This window comes from Mesitornis unicolor, unplaced genomic scaffold (genome assembly GCF_000695765.1).
Source record: "Mesitornis unicolor isolate BGI_N332 unplaced genomic scaffold, ASM69576v1 scaffold38105, whole genome shotgun sequence".
NCBI classification, from domain to species: Eukaryota; Metazoa; Chordata; class Aves; order Mesitornithiformes; family Mesitornithidae; genus Mesitornis; species Mesitornis unicolor.
In genome coordinates, this window is record NW_010188208.1 from 1 (window position 1) to 22571 (window position 22571).

The 22571-nt window shown below is 39.4% G+C and overlaps 1 protein-coding gene across 1 annotated transcript in view; it reads left to right on the top strand.

Annotated features, from left to right (window-relative positions):
- Window positions 1–632: 632 nt before the first annotated feature.
- Window positions 633–22571, top strand: part of PTCH1 (patched 1) — a gene marked incomplete at its 5' end in the record, with an annotated part of 30839 nt that continues 8900 nt past the window's right edge. Inside the window, 11 exon segments of the mRNA XM_010185686.1 lie at window positions 633–785; window positions 1085–1240; window positions 1879–1977; window positions 3233–3358; window positions 9567–9685; window positions 11224–11623; window positions 12117–12426; window positions 17084–17226; window positions 19277–19460; window positions 20024–20304; window positions 21819–21956. Coding sequence (XP_010183988.1) covers window positions 633–785; window positions 1085–1240; window positions 1879–1977; window positions 3233–3358; window positions 9567–9685; window positions 11224–11623; window positions 12117–12426; window positions 17084–17226; window positions 19277–19460; window positions 20024–20304; window positions 21819–21956 — 2109 coding nt within the window.

Consider the following 22571-nt stretch of genomic DNA (forward strand, 5'->3'; position numbering starts at 1 on the left):
TATTTTCACTATATAACTTATATTATTTATATTTCGTGTATTATTGTCTTTTTTCCCCAATTAAGAAGCTGCTTTGTTACTCATATGAAAAGCCATGAAGTTCTTGCTCTTCTCTGTATGGGACATTTTTGCTTTGGTGGGGCTGAGAAGGAACTAAGCTCCAAAGAGCTAGCTGGAATGTAAAAGATTTTGATAGGCATGGTTATTCTGAAGGCATCTGGAAAACATTAGCCAGCCATGGGCTGCTCTCCCAGTGGCAGCCCCGGGGTGCAGGCTGTGTGACCATGCCTGGCCTCTGTGTCCCAAGCTCTGACCTCTGCTCTGCTCCTTCTGACCTCTGCGAATGGCCAGGCAGGGTGAAAGAGGAGCACCCTGAAGAGGTCGCTGGCCATCTCTAAGTCACAGCTCCTACTGCAGGAAATCCATGCTGGAGTTACAGGGAGAAGATTCAGTTTAAATGTTTGGAATGGGCTGGGAATCCAGTAGCCTTCTCTGAAGGATGCAGATTCTTGTCTGATAATCAGTAGCTTGCAAAAAATAATTACCAAACACATTTGTGTAGCATCAGCATAATCTCTTTATAGGGTTTGGGTTTTTGCAGGAGCATTAAGGCAGAAGTAGTTGATTTTTAGTTTTATTTTTTCTTTTTGTAGGTTGTTCATCAAAGTGTTGCACAAAACTCTACTCAGAAGGTGCTTTCCTTTACTACAACAACCCTGGATGACATCCTAAAGTCATTTTCTGATGTCAGTGTTATCAGAGTAGCTAGTGGCTACTTACTAATGGTAATAAAAGAAATTTATTTAATTTTCTGTGGTAGTAAAGTGGGGCTGAAATATCTGCTTTATTGTTACCAGTCAGTAGTCCACAACAATATAGGCATATTTAAAATAAAAACTATAATTTTTAAACTTTTGTCTCAGGCTTGTCCTCTATGTAACATCTGTGATGTGTCTGTTCTGTTTAGAAATGTTTGTAAGGATACGTATTTTGGGTGAGGAGAGATAGCTGTTGGAGAAGGATCCATTCTAATAATTTGCTTTTCCCCCCCTCAACTCCTTCTCCCCCTCCTTCCTTGCTTTAGCTTGCCTACGCCTGTTTGACAATGCTGCGGTGGGACTGTGCCAAGTCTCAGGGTGCTGTGGGGCTGGCAGGAGTCTTGTTGGTTGCACTCTCAGTGGCTGCAGGATTGGGCCTGTGCTCATTGATTGGAATTTCCTTTAATGCCGCCACAACTCAGGTATTTAGGAGACAAAAGTCTCCTGTTAAATTATAAGTACTCTGTTAGTAAATTGAATCTTTGAAAGGAACTGAATCTTAGAGGGGAAAAAAGCTGCAAAAGCATTTTGGCTCTAGAATTTTGCTTGTCACTTTCTCCTGTCTCATAGCTTATGCTGTGAGGAATTAAGTGATCATGCTACCAAATGATATTAAAAAAAAAACCAACCAAACCAGGTATCATGTAGTTTGTATAATTACTGGATTCTGGGTTATTTGATTTTTCTGTGTCCCAGTATAAGTAGAGGCATCCAGTTGTACATAAGAAGCTGCAGGTTGTGTCTTTACATCTGAATGTATCAGGATGTTCAAATTCTGAAAATATTTTGAATACAACTTAATTATTAACAGATATGCTTTGTCTACCCAAAACCTGAATTAACTTCAGTGAGATTTTGTACTTGTAAATGGTACTGTTCCTCAGCAGTATTCCAGAAAAAAAGTTAATAGCTGCATTGCATCCTTTTGATTTTCATTTTACCCTTGGATTTGTGTATAGTGTAATGTAAAAGTTGCCTTGATTAGCCATTTAATGACTAGCTGCATGACAGATCATTAAACAACTTTCTTGTTTTTTGTTTGTTTTGTTTCTCCCCCAAGGTTTTACCTTTTCTTGCTCTTGGAGTTGGTGTAGATGATGTTTTCCTTCTGGCACATGCATTTAGTGAAACAGGGCAGAATAAAAGAATTCCATTTGAGGTAATGACAAGATGGGGATTTGGGGGAAGAGAAAACAAAAGGCTTCACATAAGAAAAGATAACTGTATTCAGAATTAGTTAGTGATGAAAAAACTTTTTTTTCTCTGTAGCTTTTTGTATTGCAATACATGTGATCCTAGAATGATTTAGAATGTTCATATTCTTTTTCTTTTTTAAATAGTGTCTTACATTTATTTTGTCTTTAAAATTAGATCTATAGCTGTCGTACAAAGGCTAATTTACATAATAAAAATTCTGCCCAAAATTTCAGTGAAATTCAATGTAAATTTAGGAACAAACTCAAATACAAAGCCAATAATTAAATGATAGAATGCTTTTAATGAAAGAGCAGAAAAAGGAAAGAGGAGGACAGTTTAGAAAATAAACATTTCGTTTGTGTCAACTGTTAGCTTCACTTATTTGTTATGGCCTTAAACTTCAGTTACCTTATATCTTTTTCTCTTTTTTTTCCCCTTTCTGATGTTTATAATTGACCATGACATTTCAAAGCATAACATATTAATGTTATGAAATCTAAGATGTCGTTACTTTTATGATCCTTTCCTTATATTGACCTTTTTTACCCTCAATCCAAAGTTTCATATCCAAAGTACAAACCAGTTAAAAGCAATGTGTATTTGCCCATTCTGTTTTGTAAAAACAATGTCTTCCATGTGCTCTTTCCAGCTGGTTTTGGCATGCAGGCACTACAGCATCAATCTAGTGTAACCTCCATATGCTTCAAAATACCCTGTTGGGTTGGGAAAGGGTCATGTGTTTACTTTGATTTCCCCACATTTTTTGCGTGTGGTTCCTGAGACTTGGGTTGTTTTTTTTGTTTTGTTATGTACTTCTTCAAGATGTGTAGCTATGTCATGCCTCTGCGCTGTTGATATATGCTTACCTTGTCTGAAAAATAAGAACACCAAGTGAGTCCACTGGCAGAAAATACATCCTACTTAATTACAGATGTATTTGATACGTCAGTACCCATTTAGTTCTATGTTTTGAGGCTAGAATCAGCTTCAATAATGTTTTCTACCTTCTAAAAACCTGAGCACTGTCATCTGCTTTTCTCCTGAACAGCATACTTTTATTTTGTTCATTCACACATACTCTAAAAGACACACTTGTATTCAGAATTTCACTGTAATAATTTTTCACTGTTGCTGTGTTATATCTGTAGGTTGACCCCTTCATTTGCAGGACATCACTTTATTCACTTGACTTTTAAGATGCATTGTTTGTTTTGCAGGACAGAACAGGTGAATGTTTGAAACGAACAGGAGCAAGTGTAGCCCTTACATCTATCAGCAATGTTACTGCTTTCTTCATGGCTGCCTTAATCCCTATTCCTGCTTTACGAGCATTTTCACTCCAAGTAAGTTTATATGGTCTTTTGTTAGCTCTTATGCATGGTCCCATCATGGCAGGCCAATGACAATACCTGTTAGTGGCAATGTTGAAGTCTCTGTTCAGTGCTGCTGCAGTTCACTGCACCAGTATGTGATCACTGTTTACCGTAGACTTGGCTAATAACAACTGCTGTTTGCCCTGGATTCTGCTACTCCCATTTCTCTTGCCTGGAGTCTCTCTCATCCTGTTAGCACGTAAAAGAATACCCTGACCCATCACAGCTGGGTTGAGTGCAAAAACCAAGACTTGAGCAACTAAGCAGAATCAGGTCTTTAGAAAGATCTATGCTCTTAAGTCAAGACGGGTAGATTACTGTAGTGCATACTGCGACATTCTTCAGTAGGAATTTAATCTTTTCGTTCACGCTTACCTAATTTGCTGCTCTTAAAAACTGTAACCAACATGCAGTGACAGTAGTGAATATGCATTTGCTGTATTAATTATTGCTGCAGCAGTTTGTACTGCCTTGCTCCCAATGGTACTTTAGCAAACTTAGAAAAAACGTCAATAATTTTATGTTCCAACTGCTTTGAGAGAAAATGTGAATTTTATATGCTGAACCATGTATCACTCTCCCTTTCTCTTTGTCTTATTATATTTGTTTGTGATAATATAACTTCAGGAATATGAAATATTAAGGATACTAGAGAAAGCTTTCTGCTAAAAGCAAGGGCTCTTTGAAGAAAGCTTTGGGAATTTCTCCCCTGACACTTTATACACAAGCAATTTATAGTACTGTGTGACCTAGGTGTAGACCAGGCAAACTGTACTTTTTACTGTATTTTTCTTCTGCTGTAGCCTAGTTCTCCAGTAATTTTTCATTCTTGAGCCCTTGGCTACCCAGAGGAAGCAAGGGCTGCGATTTTTATTAATACATGTGGCAATTATTGCTGTTTTCAGAGATTTAAGTATGCCTGCATTAAGCTGTAAGATGGTAAACTCTTTGTGATTGCAGTTATGTTACCAATAAACATTAATAATTTGTTTAACGTTTCCTTCTCAATAGGCAGTTTGGTTGTGACTATTAGAGAAAGTAAAGGCCTCATTGATTTTTTGCATTGTTTAGCAGATGTCTGTGGCAACTAAAACTAGATCCTTAGTCCTCAATGATTAGCAGTATTTAGCCTGCTGATTTACCAAAACCTAGTTGTCTCTTCTTACAGGTGATGTGACAGTGAATTGTTTTATTTTATGGCAAACACCAGTGTTAATGTGTGAAATGTTTTTTTGAAGTGTAACAGTTCTTCTATTGGAAGAAGTTATTTATATCTCCTAAATCTGTGGCCCAATTTCAAACCCTAAGTAGCTACCAGGATACTGGAAATCTTCACTAGGAATCTGAGGAGAAGGCTTGTTTTGTCAGGTATTGTAGTACCTGTGCTTTACAGAAGTTATTTCAGCCTAAATGAGTACTTGACAGAGATGGGCCATTTTGTTCTAATCACACTGCTAAGCTGTTGAATGAGAGCCACTAAAATTCTTTCTTATTATAAAATTTTGTTCATCCTTTTTCAGTTCTCTTCACAACATGATAGATTGCCTTTAGAACATATGTGGAGACAACAGCTGTAATTGTTACAGTAATATAGTAGTAGAAGTTTAATTCACCTTTTCTAAAGTTGTCTTTTTGCCTGCTGCCACACTGTAGACCGACTCACTGAAAGTTCAGAAAATGAAGTCTGCATAGCAAAATGACAAACAAAAGGTTTCCAGTGAGATTTCAACATATTCATGTATGAACTTGTTGATATTCAGATAAAAACATCATGATCAAAGTCCTTTTTAGGGCAGTGATTAATATGGAATTTATGTGTAGAAACATTTGGGTGTCCAGAAATGAATGTTTGAGTTGCTCAATCTTTCCTCACATGAATCTGTAATTTGTCTTTGCTTGCACATGGTAACCCCTTATATGTTTATGAGAGATGGAAAAATGTGCAAAAGAAGGGCAGCTGGAGACCTGTAATGAAGATTTATTGTCACTACAGCAATAGATATAACTGTTTTGTATTTAAGTTAGGAACCACTAAAATAACACCCTTTATTGTTATAAAGGAACATCTATTACTTGCTTTGCCTAGCTTTACTAGGTGAAATCAAAATCAGGTGACACATTAATGACAGCATTCAGAATTAGATAACCATGGCAGATTTTGGTGGGTGGTCTGTATTTATATATGGATTTCTGTATTTACAGTCTTTTTCCTCCCTCTCCCTCTTATCCAGGCTTGTTTAAACAAGTTCTTGCCATATTTGATAGCTTCCTAGCAAGACTCAGAAAGCAGTGAAATACTGCACTTACTTTTCACAGATGCTGCTGCCCTCTCCTCTAGATAGTGATTTTTTTAACAGATGGGCTTAGAAAAAAGGATTGCTCTTGACCTTGTTTTGCTCTTCTTTCACTTTTCTTAAGACATTGCAAGATAATTGTCAAAGTTTCCATAACTTTTGAGGCCCAGTATCTGTAAAATAATCCAGCTGCTAATGGAGAACAATTAGTTTCCTGCATCTGCAAGCCCAACTTTTAGTTAGAAACTCGTGTTTTGCATATAAATGCTTGCTTCTTTCTCAGCTTTGGTTCTGCCAACTAAAGCAATTATTGATGCCTTTGAGTTGTTCATTTACTTTATGAAACTCAAACACTGCAAGTCTCATGCTGTCTTAGGAGTTTGCTAGGGTTAGCTTTTGCTGAGTTTTAAGAAATGGAAATCAGTCCTTTTGGAAGTGAGATTTTAAAAGTTAATTCCATTATGCAGATAGGCACTGTTTTAGCTTTTTCAGAACTTACTTTTTTTCATTTGTTGATCTTATTAGCCCATTATTTAAGCAGTTTTAGGGCTCTGAAATGCTGAGCATGTCCCAAATACTCAGTTGCAAGAGTGCTCAGGACTTTGAAGGAGTAGGTCTGAGGTTTCAGCTGTGTTTCATTTCTTAAAATCATGGCAGAGGAGGAGGTTGTTAGAAAAATCCACTGAAAGGCTTTGAAGTTTGCAGTAGGAATTTCTTAAACATAGCCCCTTGGTTTGAGTGTCAATGAAGGAAGGTAAGGCAGAGTGTAGCTTCTGCTGGGCTGATTTCTTTTATGGAATTAATTCTGCCCAGGAAAGGGAAGATACAGCTTCACAAAAATTCATCAACCTCTTCTTGCTTACACCAGAAACTTCCTCCCCTAACAGCAGAGGAGTGATGTGGATTCACTAATAAGGGGGTGTAACTTTTCCCAGTAAGTCTTAGCAGTAACTTTTTTCACCATAAGAATGACTTTTTTTTTTCCTAAATGTAAAAGTGCACTTCCAGGTAGTAGTGGGTTTATGGAGGGAAAGAACATAAGTTTTAAAGCTTATTCAGTTTCTTGCTCTGCTGAAGTGATTTGTCTCCCTTAGGCAAAATTAAAGCCTAAGGGAAAAGGCGGAGCAAGGGGGCATAAGAGTCTGTACACTGTCAGGAGGGAGTTGCAGATAGACAACGGTAGGGTGGAACTTTCCCCGACAGACCTCCTCATCTGTTCATCACCTCTGGCTATACAGCACACCCGTGCTCCCTGGGTGGGCTGCCAGGAATGGCACAGAACAGCACATACCTTCAGCGGGGCCCCAGCCTACCAGCCTGGCTTGCAGCTCCCTTGCTGCCTCCAGCACAGACTGCTGTTCTACTGTCTCCCTTAACAGTCGCAGCAGCAGTCGTATGTTTAGGCTGTGCATTATAGAAAGATGCAAAAAGCAGAGCCTGTTTCTCAGTGACCAACTTTTCTTCAGATTAACAGAATTTTTTTAAAGTACTGTCAGATCTCATTTCACTGAACGCCCTTGAGAAGGCCCCATTTTATCCTTTCTGGGGCTAATCTTACCTTTGTTGGTTTCTCAAGGAAAAGGCCTGAGGCCCTTTCCTCTTCCACTTGACCATTCGTCTCTGAAGGGGTGGGAGAAGATGCCTTGTCCCTGAAAATCCTAAGCCTGGTCTAAGCTTGGGTGCTGCTAACAGATTGCCTGTACTCTGGAAGCTCTGCTGCCACAGTTTTTTGTTGGTGCTTTTCCAGTCAACAAAAGTGCTACAGAACGTGTGTATCGCCATGATCGCCTTTCTCATACGTTCCTGTTCCCACCCATTGGTGGTTTAAATGGTACCGGGAGGGGAGGTGGTGGCTTATACATCAGGTCAGAGGTTGAGTCACCCCTCAACAGTTTTTCCTTCCCTCACTAAGTCACAGGGTGTCTTTTGATGGGACAACAAATTAGAATTGATGCAAGCATTTAATTGTGAAAGCTGAGAACTCTTACCTCCTTGAAATACTGGGGAGTTGGATGAGGGAGAGACAGTATGCAATATATAGGCAGCATGGTGTTAAGCTCTAGGAATCTAAGTAAAAATCAGAACAGAGAGGATTGGTTAGAAATATTCTACTTGCAGGGTTAGTACATCAACACTGGAATGTGAATTGAATGAATATCACATTTGAAAATCTGGTTGCTCTGAAAAGAGGTGCCATGTTAATAGATTTACTATGTGTTGTTGAATTAGTTTTGATGCTTTTTAAAAAATTAAATGTGAATATAGCTAACTTTAATGGCATCTCTACCATATATGTTAGCTTAGTTTTCAGGTTTAATGGCAAGATTCAAGGATGTTGGAGTCTACAAAGGGAACTGATAATGACGTACTTGCAAGTTTATGGAGGAGGAACAGAGACTTCTGTTAGTTTTTCAGCCATGCTGAGAAGAGTAAGAATTATTGAGTCAGGCCTCAGCTGTTTTTTTCTAAATCTCAACAAATATTAGCTGATCCTAGATAGCAGACCTTGGTTAGACACAACTAATTATTCATGTTTTCTGGGTGATTCAGCCTTCTCTGATTTAGAAGCAGTAAAAAAACCAGTTGTATGAACTAGGCCCAACAAACACCTTGCTTGCAACAGCAGCCTGGTTTGGTTTGGTTTGGTTTTTTCTGACAGATTCAGCTAATTCTAGAGAGGATCAGAAGGAAATAACTTAATTTTAAAGTCTTGGCTATGACCTTACATACCTTTCCATGTGGATATTTGTAAATCATGAAATAGTCATTGGATCTTTTCTCTCAAAGATAGCTAAATACTGATTTGGCTTTTAAGTACTAGGTAAATTCTGTTTTAGTAGTTATGTCTATAGGCAACCAGCAGGACCAAAATCTTACTTTGAGCAGGCTGGAGATAACGAAAGAGAAACACCATTGAAAATGTATTTGTATACAATATTTTTATGATTAAAATTACTAGAAAATGTTTTCATAACTAGTTGATTGTGTCATCCTCAGGAAACTAAAACCAATATATAGTCTTTTAATTACGCTTTGATAGCTTCAAAACTCTCAAAATCATTCAATGTGTTAATACTTTGATTTTCACAGATTAGGAGACACAAAAATTAAAATGACATTATTTAGGCAATTTATATTATTTATTTGACACATAAGTCAAGAATTTTTAAAACTTGGATTTTGGATTTCACAGCTTTTGAGCTGCCAGTTTTGAGGCCTGATTTTTCAACATCAAAAGCGGCCATTTGTTTATTTTGGAAAAGGACTTCTGTTCTTTTTTTATGACTGTTTTGGCACAAGTGGTCATTACTTCAGAAGTTACAGGTGGAGGCACTTGATAGTTTGTATGATTTCCTTAACATGAAACAGGGCTACTATTGACATGGCTGCTGCTTATCTAATGGGTGAAATGTAAGGATTTAAAGGAGTTTTTTCACATGTTGATGGCTCAGCCACTTTTTTCCCATGTCTGCCCTACTCTTATAACCATCTTCCAGTCCCATCTGTGCCAGGCTTTCTCTTTGTGGTGAGAGAAAAGTCTTTTGGTGTAAGACTCTAAGTATGGCAGAATGCCATGTAAAAGTATAGTTTGTTGACTCTGTTTTTCCACTTAAAAAATCACCACCACATCTCCAGGTACAGGTGTATTAAAATAACATGAAGTTTATTGTTAAAATAAATTAATTCACTACAATATGTCTACCATAATGAAATGAGAATGCAAAAGTCCCAGTTTCCTCAGGGAAAAGCTTGAAAGCATCTGACAGGTTGACATGATAAATGGGTGTTTGGATGAGAATTGGAACGAAGTTTTATGCTTTGTAAAGCTGATGCCCTGTATGAAACTTAGTAATGACATCACTTCTCCTGTGGTTCATTGCTAGGCAGCAGTTGTGGTGGTATTCAACTTTGCTATGGTTCTGCTGATTTTTCCTGCTATTCTGAGCATGGACCTTTATCGTCGGGAAGACAGGAGACTGGACATATTCTGCTGTTTTACAAGGTAAGAATGTGTCATGGGTAGATGTATGAGGTGCATCCTTTTTGTGGCAGCTAGGCAGTGCTGCCATTCCTTGTCAGGAGTGAGAGTTCTTCGTTGCAGCGAGGTCATTATGTTACTGCTATGATTTCTTTGCTAGTGACTAACTTACATTTGCTACTTTGGATTTTACCTGACTGAGTTAAAATATATTTGTCTGTCTGCTAGTCTCTCTCCACACCTCCCTCTCTCTCGCCAGTTCTGAGCATAGAATGGGGCTGGGAGGAGTCTACTGTCATTAGTGGAGCCACTGCTTAGAAATTAAGCATGCTTTCTACCTTAGTTTTAGCTTTTGCCTGCAATGAAGAGGATCAGCTACGTTTCTGCACATGTACTCTTACTGTCATAACCAGCATGTGGAGAGTTCACTGTGAGTCATCTTAGACTTTTATACCCACCTAGGAGCTGATGTAGTTTGACATTTTAATATTAATGTCAAAAAGATAAAGCACTTTCCTAATTTTTTTTTTTTCTGGAGTGGTTAGAACAGGGAGTTGATCACAAGTCAGGACTCCTACTTTCTATTTCTGATAAAGTCATAGGTTCAGTGTCTGGCCTAATGTGCTTGAATTTTGGAGCCCTGATTCTCAGAAATACAGGTCAATCAGACCTTCCATTTATTCCATCATCTAAAGTTGCACCAAATGTGTATCAGGATTTGGGCCCATTTACATATGAAGAAACACAGTTAATGAGAGCTTGCTTTGTTTAGGTAGGCAACATTCTGAATTTCTCTTGGTTTTTTGGGATTTGTCCACTTGGTAAAAAAATCTCTGATACTGTTTTCTATCATAAATTTTTTATTTCTCATTTACAGGAAGAGGTTTGTCTCTGATAACTAGTTCATATATATAAAAAAAATTATCTGTTTCCCTAAAATAAAGGGAATGCTTCAATTGCTTCTAATTTTGTCTTTTCAGTCCTGACTGGAAATTGATCCTTGTGAATGTTTACTTAATTTTTAAAATATTTAGTCAGTGTATGGCAAGTGGTTTCAACCTGCCTCCTGAAAGTCTGAGATCTTATCCAGAAGGCCCAAATATTATTTGACAGTTACTTTAATAGTTCTAAACAGAAGAACTCAGCCTGTCATGTGTTTACATTTTGTTCTAAATAGCATAATTCTCAGCATGGGCATGTAGATGCAAACCCACACATATATTGTGCATTCCAACTGTGTGCACCTACCTCGGTACTGAACTGATTAGCACGTGTGATTAATGGAATGGTGTGGGAAGATGTCAGCGTCATCAGGCAGATGCTGGGTCCTTCTTTTCTGAGCACAGGAAATGTGCACATTCTCTTAGATGCCTAACTTTGAAGTATATCTGAAAACTCTTTCCTAAAGGTGCAGAATAAATTCATGTCAAAGTGTTACATTTGATTAATATAAACCATCTAATAGTAGTAGGAGTCTCAGATGGAAGCAGGTTGTCCTATCTAGTCTGATTAAAATGAAGATTCACGTATATACAAACAGATGTTTTTCTGTTCTCCTGCAGTCCGTGTGTCACTAGAGTGATTCAGATTGAGCCTCAAGCATATGCGGAAAATGACAATACTTGCTACAGTCCTCCACCCCCGTACAGCAGTCACAGCTTTGCACATGAAACTCAGATTACGATGCAGTCTACAGTGCAGTTGCGCACAGAATATGATCCTCATACGCAGGTGTACTACACCACAGCAGAGCCTTGCTCAGAAATATCTGTGCAGCCAGTGACAGTGATGCAAGATAATCTTAGCTGCCAGAGCCCAGAAAGCACAAGCTCGACGAGGGATTTGCTTTCCCAATTCTCAGACTCCAGTGTGCATTGCCTTGAGCCCCCCTGTACAAAGTGGACACTCTCATCTTTTGCAGAAAAGCATTATGCTCCGTTCCTCCTAAAACCAAAAGCTAAGGTAATCAGGGAACTATTTACCCACTTTTCAAAAAATGACTTCTGCCTTGCCCAGGTATTAAATGTTCCTGGGAGTATTATTAAATATAAGGAATAAATGGAATTCTTTTGGAATGGCAATTCTTAATAATTTTACAGGTAATTTCATACTTTAAAAGTTTTATCTTATGAGTGCTGTAGAGACATACTTTTCAAATACAAGTTAAAAGTGAGGGAGGGTTTTGGTGACTTTCAGTAACATAAGCTTTTTTTTAAACTTCATTATGGTACAGATTTCTCATCCATGATGCAGAACCCCTTCATTAAAGCACAGGTTAGCTTAGCTAAAGAGTAGCTAATGTGTATGTGTGTGGAAAAAAAAGAAAGGGAAGGGATAATATCTTTGAAGTAGACTGATGGGTGTTAATTTTGAACCTGGCTTTGTAGTATGCCATTATGAATTGTTACTTCCTTTAGAAATGTAAAAGCAAATGCATGTCCATTTTCTGTTGCAGATTGTGGTTATTTTTCTTTTTCTGGGTTTACTTGGACTCAGCCTTTATGGAACTACCCGGGTGAGAGATGGACTAGATCTCACAGACATTGTACCACGGGAAACACGGGAATATGACTTTATTGCTGCACAGTTCAAGTATTTTTCATTCTACAACATGTATATTGTGACACAGAAAGCAGACTATCCAAATGTCCAGCAGTTACTTTATGAACTTCACAGAAGTTTCAGCAATGTGACATATGTTCTGTTGGAAGAAAATAGGCAGCTTCCCAAAATGTGGTTGCACTACTTTCGAGACTGGCTGCAAGGTAAGAGACAGCTACATGAGCTTTTCTTAATTCTAGAGTAGTAACCACTTGCTCACACTAGTAATGTTCCTCTCTTCAAGTACAGTGACATGTTTAAAGGCTGCAAGCAGGAGGGAGAATGCCTAGGTTCACTCATTGACTCGCTGTTTGTCCAACAGACCACTTAAATTCTTCATGGCTACATTTAGTCCCCCATAAGACAGTTTTGAAGCTTGAAGAGATTATAGCCATCTCATGCCATTAATTTCTAAGCAGCTAATGGGAAGTTCTGCTTTATAATTAATGGCCAAATATGGCCCACTGTCTTTGGAAAATAAATGTTTGGTGAGTGTTTTGAGAACAGTAAAGGAAAAGTCCCCATCCGGCAATGTACTTTGGCACAGGCTTAACTTTCACCACATGAGTGATCCTGTTGGCTTCAGCTGGGACTTCTGGCATGAAAAAAATCAGTGTGGCTTATTTGGTTTTTTGTGTTGGGAACTTACTATCCATTTTAGATTTCCAGTCAAGTATCCTCACTCTTTCTATGGTGCTGCACTGTGCTGAATTGTATCAGAGTGGGGTAAGGCAAGAGAAAGCATGGCCTTTTGGGTGCTGTGATGATAATTATATTGAAGTCAGCTTGTTAAAGATATTAAAGATATTATAATTACACATGTTGAGACAAATAACTGTTTAGTATTTAAAATAAATAGTACTGTTACATCTCAGCAAATTTAATAGCTTTCTGCTGTGAGCAAATGTATTCTGCCCAGGAGTATTTCTGTCCTACCTCTGTCTTTCTGCTGGGAGAATCTCAAGGAAGCTTTTGCCAACAGAAAACCAAATTGTGCTGACCTAGTGAGACTGTAAATTTTAACCTTAACTGTTTACAGACAACCAGTGCAGCCAGTGGTTCTTAGAAAACAGGTAGGTAACTGCTAGTATTTGGAGTATTTTATTTGTTCTGAAAATATGTTGGGCAGTATTAGGAAAGCAGATGCATCTAAGTGATGCATCTAAACAAAATGATCAAGTTTCCTGTGTGTTTAACGCACTGATAAATCATGCACAGCAGTATTTCTGCTATTAGCTTTGTTTTCTTAATGTTTTTTAAATATATTGGATCCATTCATTACAGCCTGCTTACTGGAAGTTTTACTTAAAATATTTTGCTGACTAAGTCTATTGAGCTGTAAAGGAAGGTATTACTGGCAGGAAGAAAAATCAACATAGGTTAGATGTTTTGCTGGATTGGAACCTTACCATACTTTCTAGATTTCTAAGCAAGCATCTTTCTACATGCTTTTCCAAATTCTCTTGTAACTCTGCTGTTTATTTTATTTCTTTTGTGGGTATTTTTTGTTGTTGTTCCAAAACAGTAGGAAAAAATGTGTCTGGTGTCCCCAGTTCCACCTTCCCTCATGCCCTCAAGGGAGGGAGACAGAAATCTGAGACTGTATTCAGGATCTTTGCATGTTAGTGCTGAACCTCAGCATGGTCTGCCAGCAATAAAGTCAGGATGAGGTGCCCTTGGATCTGCTCCTTTGCTGGCTTCTCAGAGTGAAATGCTGGAGGCTAGCCCAGCGGTCCCAAACCTGTGCCACTCAGGATGCCTCCTTGTTCTCTTTGTAATCACCTCTTTGTGCTGAGGACTTTGTGTGGCCCTAGCCCAGTGCTTGGGCATCTCCTTCTCTGTCGTGTGTGTTCTTGCTCATATGTGACCCTTCCAGATCTGCTCTTCCCTTAGGGGTGTTCCTATTTTCTTCTTACTGCACATAGTTACATTTCCCCTTCCAGCCCACATTAGCCTGCCTGTCCTTCCTCTTTTTCCTCTGTTTTTCTTTGACTAGAGGAGCTGTAAGTATTTGTGGCACCCTGGATGGGGGTGCATGCAGCTGAAATGTTATGCTAGAATGGTCAGAGACTTCCGGTGGTTCAAGTAGACGTGGCAGCCCTGTGATGGAAGGTGCATTGCTTGGCCCATTGATCACCCATAGCTTTAGAATTAATTATCATGATTACTCATTAGTGTTTAGGCCTGTGTCCTCCTCTCTGCCTCCCCCAAGAAGGGCACAACTAATACAAACCAGCTGCTTTGTAAAGATGCAAGGCTGCCTTTGCAGGCTGTGACACTGTGTTCACAAAGCTTTAAAGAGAAGGGTATTGAGATGTATCAATAGAAACTCTTTTTTTTAAATGGTAAGAGGGCACTGATGAAATGGGGAGAACTAAAGTGTTATATTAGAAGCTGCCACACTTGTCATAGGGAATTATCTCAAGGTGCAGACACTCAGAGGCAGAATAGTACCTGATGGTCACCAACTGGGGCTTATGCTGGGAGAGTAAAGGGAGGATGATCAGGAAGATGAAAAGAGAATTTACAAACAGGGTACAGCTTTACGCTGGATTCAGGGAAGATCCTCTGTAAGGTGGGATCTAGTTCTGCTAGTGCATTTTTACATGCTGGAGGAGAAGGATAATGAAATTAGGGATGACTTTGAACTTCATGGCTAATTCCTGCCGACTTGACTGGGAATTCAATGCCAGAGATTAATGGCTCAAGATGGCCTTCTGACTTACGCACATTTGTCTGGCAGAATGAGGGAAGCAATAGCATGTGAACAGTAGCATTTTTTTATCAAGAAGGCATCCATGGGCTTAGCTGTACATTTCTCCTTGTTTGCTAGCAGTGGAGTGCCTTCAGCCTAATGCACTTCTTTTTTCAGAGGTTCCCTTTTATTTTGCTTTTTGGTATCATACCATGTTAGCATATTTTCTGTCACTGAAAATGCAACAGAAGAGTTAACGCTAACCATTCATTTAAACTGGACATGTTTGCATTATTTTGTAAGTGAATTTTTTTATAAAGATGTAATTAGAATCTGTATGAACAGTTTATAACAAAAGTGCTGCTTGCTTAGAAAGCAGCAACTCTGCTATTAATTACAAAGTGCTATGGGAAGTTTCAGTTATTGTAAATTTTAAATTCTTTAGAAATTAAACACAACTGATAGTGTTTTCTTGATGCTCTCACATGGCCACTTTCTAAGAGACTGACATGGAGCTAAACTTGGCACAGGAGGGAAGGAGGGCACCAGCAAACAGTGATTTTTTTAAAGGGGGCTTTGAAGTCCTTTGGTGATGCCAGAAAACCTGGTGGCAAATTGTCCTCCTCCTGGGCAGGTGCTGGAGGGCTGCCTGTGGAGGTCTGGCAGGTTTCCTTCATTGCTTGGTTCCCAGCCTGTTGGCTTCAAGAGCAGGTACAATTTGGCAGGAGAACACGGGGGGCAGTTTTCTAGGAGAGGGAGGATGAGTTTGTAAATGGGAGCAGATACTGCAGCCTGGAGGTGGTGTGAGCCAGGTGCATTTTCTCTCCCAGCACTCTTATCTCCATACAGCTGTAGTTAACCTACTGATCTGTACTGACGGTTTTCATTAGGGCTCCTCAGCACAGCTGCAAGGTGGGTCAGCAATTTCCTATATGGCCACTCCCGCAGCCTTTTCCTTCCCTTCCCTGGATATGTGGTTTGTCATCTACTTGCACAGAGCCTTCTTGTACTGGGCTGTGGCTTCCTGTACTAAATCTGATCCAAATTTGTGCGTGAGGTATTCACTTCCCCTTGAATGGTGGCAGAGAGGAAAATAACAGTTGAGAGTGAATAGGTGTTGGCTGTGATCTTTACATGTGCTGGCAGCAGATCCCACGACTTGTATTAGCTGCACAAGTTGAACAGATGGAACAAATTGACAAAATCGTGTTCGCTCATGCTGTGCTCGAGGAGCAGCTGAGTTGCTTTTTGAAGTTGAAAGTTTGAGTGTGGTTTTTTTCCCCTTGTAGTGGAATTTCTGGTTATATCGTAGAAACTATTGCCTCAGTGCTCTGCAGTGGCCCAAAACAGTTAATGAGAGCGGCGTGTGTACTCCACTGTGGCTCGGTGCACTTGACCAGGGTTTCAGTGAAGCAGAGGGGAGTGTGGAGAGTATTTCCCTTCTAGATAACAGACTAAATGCCGCCTCTGGATATAACTCCACGGTAGGCAGTGAAGTTGGATCAGGGCTGAACTCAGCCCCTTTCTTCTCAGGTGCCATCCAGGTCAGGGCAAGACTTCAGCTTTGTTTTGGGGAGGGGATGCATGAAAGAAATGATAAATGCAAATATGCTTTGGAGTTTTTGAGTGTGATGATTCTGCAATTGTGGTTCATACGGAAAACCACTTTTTTCCTACATTATGTTAACTCTTCCCTGTGTACTGCTCCTAGCAGAGCCTAGGTTGCTCTCAAAGGCTCTAAGAAGGATGCAGGACCAGAGTGACCTAATCCCATCCAAGATCTCTTTGCGTTGAGGGGAGGCTGGTCTACATCAATGCACACTGCATCTGCTGCCTGCTAGTGCAGCTTTGCTGGTCTGCACAACGTGGGAAGACTCTAGAGGCTTCCGCCTTGCACCTCCTTGCTTTCTCTGCCTTTATTTGGGCAAAATTCTGGACATGCAGCTGGTACTTTTATATTCCTGCACACTGACAGTGAATAAGGAGCCCAAAATGTAGGAGGCAGCAGGTGGATAATTTTCACCCTGATACAGCTAAGAAGAAAAGCCATTATTCTTTTTTCCTACTGAAATTTGTTTCTAAGAGAGACTGCTTACGTGCTTGTTCTGTCTTCCTTAACTCTTCAGGACTTCAGGATGCATTCGACAGTGACTGGGAAATGGGGAAGATCACTTACAACAACTATAAAAATGGATCTGATGATGCTGTTTTGGCTTACAAACTCTTGGTACAAACAGGCAACCGAGCAAAGCCCATTGACATCAGCCAGGTACTGTATCGGAGTCCATGGTGGTTTATACAGGAATATACAAGTCATCAGGAGTGGGGAGAGATGCAAAGAACATGTCAGTTTGTTGGGTTTTTTTCATCTTGACAAATTGAATGCCTGAGTTGCACTTTACTGCATGGCCTCACTGATTTTGTGCAAGTAACTTGTTAGCTGCAGTCTGGCCTGCATGGTGAAGTGTTCAGAATCAGCACTGGGAATGCCTGCCCTTGATTATTACTGGTTGGCGTGTGCTTGGTGCTGCTTGTGTGTCAGACACACTTAGTTTCCACTGAAATTCTTGTGAAAAATGCTTTGCTGCATCCATGGGTAGATGGAGTTTGCTCCTATGCCAGACAGAGCCAAGGCTGGCCTTGTTGCCCCAAGTGGCATTGTTTCTGATTTGAATCAGATTGCCTTATAGGGTTGACCTTTGCTCAGCTTGCTGCTGTGGCTTTGAATCTGGCATTTGCAATTATTTGGTTAGTTCCAACTGATTTATGCAAAAGTTAACATTTAAAAAAGATGCTTATGAATGATAGTAGAATGGGACTGAAATCCCCTTGAACTATCATCACTAAATACAGCTATGCTGTTGTAGAACTAAGAAAGGCAGTTGTTTGAGCTGCCTAAATAAAATATGTCTGAGGTTCTTTTGCAAGCTTATCACAGCATACAACTGCATTGGCTGTAGCCACTGGTAGGTGGAAACACAGTAGGTTTGACTCCTTACACTAAAATTAGATTTCAAACCTCTGAGAAGAAATTTTGCAATAACCTAACTTCTCCTCTCTTAGAGTCACCATTGACTTGCTGTGCTGCTTGCAGGCAGAAAAATAGTCTTTCTAATGAGCTTCTTGGCAGATCTGCTTATTTTCCTTTTTTTCTTGGCATTAAAGGTGACAGATTTACAGAGTACATTGTTCGAAGTTACTATGGTGTGTAAAACACACTGCTGTATAGCAACATGCAGCATGCTGACAGGTCTGAATGAAGCTTCAGCTATGAATTAAGCAACAAAAGGGAGTTGAGGAGAAAACCTTCAGTGAGATTTTGTTTAACAGTGTACCAGGTACACTGTGGAACAAATGCGATTGGACTGCAGCTGCTGATATAATTTCCTGTGCCTGGGAGGGAGAAAAGTGTGGTGCACCCACAGGGGCTGAGCGCTGTACTGTGCAGTTCCAGAGACAGCTTGAAGACATACAGTTGTTGCATATCCTGTGGACTAATTGAATCCAGATTCTTGGAATCCAGCTTTTTTTTTTCTTTTAACTGCTGTCACTGTTGTTTTTCATTTCATTAAAAAGACCTGAAACTGGAGCTGAGCCAGAATTTTAAATAAACAGAACGAAAAACCCCAGTAATACTTTTCACCCATGGAGTCCTCTGTCAGAGCTCTAGCTGTGCAGGATTTGGATGCAGAACCCTAGAAGGGTACCACTGCTGTTTACCCCACAGATGCATTTGCCCACAGTGACCCAAATAACAGAGGGTACTCATCTGCTTTCTTGACGCTGGGCATTTTCTGAATGGATAGGTCATAGGAGGCAAGTGTTAGCAAAATTTATACAGATGTTTTATTTTTATAGCTCTCCTCCATTTACTGGGTGGCATTTCCTTCAGTGTTAACAACAGAGGTTAACTGCACACAGACGTGTATAGGGACTCTTGCCAGGTTTTCTTTCCCTTTCTTTAAATATGTTTCTCCAACTTCGTTGTTTTTCACTCTTGGCTGTAGGCTTTCAGAATTCCGATTTAATTGGTTCAGTCTATTCTGGAACCATCTGCTGATTTAGTGTTTATTGTAAATATTATATGGGTACTAATTTATAAATAACCACTTTCTACCGTCACTGTAGATTTTTAGATTTTTTTGTTGTTGTCAAACAATAGTTTACTGTGATAAGTCACTTCAAGTGAAGATTCAGACTCTTGCTTTTCCCCTCCTGTATGCATGTTGCATCTTGAGGCCATTTGTTGAAAGCTTTACAGCAAAAGCCCAGAGACCAAAACTCATTCTGAAAGGCTTCTAATTTTTTCCATTCTTCAGTTGACCAAACAGCGTCTGGTGGATGCAGATGGAATCATTAACCCAAATGCGTTCTACATCTACCTGACAGCCTGGGTCAGCAATGACCCGGTGGCCTATGCTGCCTCGCAAGCCAACATCCGGCCTCACCGCCCAGAGTGGGTCCATGACAAAGCAGACTACATGCCAGAAACAAGGCTGAGAAGTAAGTAGCATTACATCTTCATGTCTTACAGTTTATATAAGCGTCCCCAATCCTCCTTTCAAGAACCAGCAACTCTGTAGTTGGATGATGCTGCACAGGGCTCAGAAGTGTAAACAGGACAATATATTGTGTTACTCTGTAGTCTTAGGAGACCCATGCACCATTGCAGATGTGGCACCACTGCAGGGTTTTATCATGTTGAAAAATGAGTTTTATAACTGTTTTAAAGCTCCAAAAACTTATGGTAAGCATTGCTTTTTAGTATCACCTGATAGTTCTGTCTGTGAGAGAAACTTAGAGATTGTATGAAATTCCTGCTTATGTCATTCTGAAATTTCATCACTGAGATTACATCATGTTTATCCTCAGTTCTTAATACCTAAGGGAATTTTATCAAGTTAGCTCATATGCTAAGCTACCAACACTGATATGATACAAGAACTTCTTTGGCAGGGGAGAAATCCCATTCACTGGGATTCAAAGCACAAAGTGTTTTGTTAATCGTGCCCTCTGTGTATCTTCTGCTTTCCAGACACATTTTAACAGTGCTATCTTCTTCCTAGTTCCAGCAGCTGAGCCTATAGAATACGCTCAATTTCCTTTCTACCTCAACGGATTGCGTGAAACTTCTGACTTTGTGGAGGCTATCGAGAAAGTGAGAGCTATATGTAGTAACTACACCAGCCTGGGCATCGCCAGCTACCCAAATGGCTACCCATTTCTGTTTTGGGAGCAGTATATTGGGCTTCGTCACTGGCTTCTCTTATCCATTAGTGTGGTTTTGGCTTGCACGTTTCTGGTGTGTGCCCTCTTCCTCCTAAACCCCTGGACGGCTGGAATCATTGTAAGTTTATTATAAGGTTCTTTGTTGAAGTCAAATTCCTTTCAGCATAGCTCTTGCTGTAGTCGGAAAGGTTTTGTTTATGTCTGGGCCTCTGGTGGAGTATGTATATTGCATCATTCATTATATATTTATTCAACTTGAAGGGGTAAGGTTCATGCTAAAGGTACAAACCTTAATAACCTTAATCCTTTGGCCACCTTTTTTGCAGCTTTAAAGGTTTTTTAGAAAGGTACATAAACTTTTGCCCTTGTACAGATGCATGCTAACATTAGAAATAAAGACACAGAGGAAAATTAAGAACTTTGTTAAATATTAAAATTATTATTAATTATTTATTCCTTCTCCCCTTTTATCAGACATAGTTAATTTTCAAGGCAGTTGCTTGTGACTAACTTGCCCGTAAATTTTCCCGCTGGTTTCTGAATGCAGTCTTTCTGGAAAAACTGAAATGGTTAGGTTGTATAGTGCACACTCTGGAAAGAGGGTAACTGAGCCATTGAGGAGAAAGAGACACAAAATTATAAACTCTAGGGAATACTCCTCCATGCTTTCTGCAGGACACCATAAGCCTCTCAGTAATCATTCAAGTTGAATTGAATGATGATGTTCCTATGTTTAAATTCCATAAACTATCGTATGGTTTATAAAATGCCAGAAGTAGAAAAGCGTAAAACAGTTACTAGGTTTTTTTAATGTACGTTTATAGGACAGGTATGTTAAAAGGTAAATGTTTAGTCTAGAATATTTTTCATAGCACTTAATCAAGTAATTTATGTTATTACTCTTGATTCATTAGCTTATAAAATAATTTATTGAAGTGCATACTTTTTTCCTTTGGAAAAGTTGTTTATTTTCAGAGTCCACCATTGCTTTTATGTCTGTCTTTTTTTTTCTTGCTAGGATTTAGCAACTTTTAAAGTTAATTCTACAGAATTCCTCGTCTCCCTTTTCCTCATTTTTTTAACAAAGTAGATGAGAGAAAAATAAAAGCTTTTTGTTAGATTTAACTTTTCACTTTGTCCATGTCAGTGTCTCCAAATATCTTAAAAGCTCAGAGCCCTTCTGTAACCTGAGATTTATCAGCTGATTACAGCATTACCTTTCTTCTGGGCTTTAAATCTACTCAGAAGTCATCCACGCTTATATTTGCAGTTTTGCAAAAAGAATTTCAATACAGGTAGTTGAAAGTTACTTTTTCTGGAAGGATTGTCTGAGAAACAGGTGAAAAAGAAAAGTTATGTTTTGAGGAGTATCCATGATAAGGAAGAATAAATTGTTTTTCAGATCACTGATAAATTATAACTAATGCCAATTTGATGCTTGATCTGTTAATTTAAACTGACTCTAGCAAGTTATTGCCATTGAGCACAGCAAAACAAGGAATATCAGCTTGTCTTTGGGAATACAGGATGGCTTTGAGGAGTACATTTTGTACTCACCATGTTGTTTTGACATCTTTCTCTTCATTTGTCTGGAGTATAAGAAGTTACTGACAGCTGTTTGAAATCATCTAGGTGGTGGTGCTGGCTCTGATGACTGTGGAGCTGTTTGGCATGATGGGTCTAATTGGAATAAAGCTGAGTGCAGTGCCTGTGGTGATCCTGATTGCTTCTGTTGGCATTGGTGTGGAATTCACTGTTCACGTTGCTTTGGTACGTAAAATCCGGAAGCGTTTTCAAAATATTTTAAAATAAAATGGCAATGTTAGGATCACAAATCCTTATTTAGTCTCGTAAGTCAATGACATTATTCTCCAAAGGAAATTGGTCTGTTTTGTGTGCCATTTAGTTTGTCTTGATGGAGCAGAGTTCGCCTGGATGAAGTAGTTCCTAACTATTGTCAGTCTCCCAGGAGATGAGAGGGGATACGTTATTGGTGGTATCTAGTTGTTTGAGTGATACAAATACATAGATAAAGCAGAGCTCTGAATGCACCTTACTTCAGTCCAGACTCTCCTGGTCGTCCTTGCCTGCAGCCTCACTGTTGTTGCCTCAGTGCTGTACAGCTGTTCGTTCCTTCTTGCATGTAGATTCTGTGTCCTGTGAAAGAGAAGCCTTTAAAGGAGGTTTTTAAAATCGCATCTAGTGTCATTTATCTCTCTGGACCACTAAAATTTGAATGTGTTTGGATTAATTTTCCACGTAAAAAATCTGCACCTTCTTTTCAGAACCCATCAGCTATTAGTAGTGGGCACAAACATGCAGTCTGTAGGAAGATAGTTTTCTGCTGTGATGTGGAGGAGCAGGGAGGGTAAAAATGTATGTTTT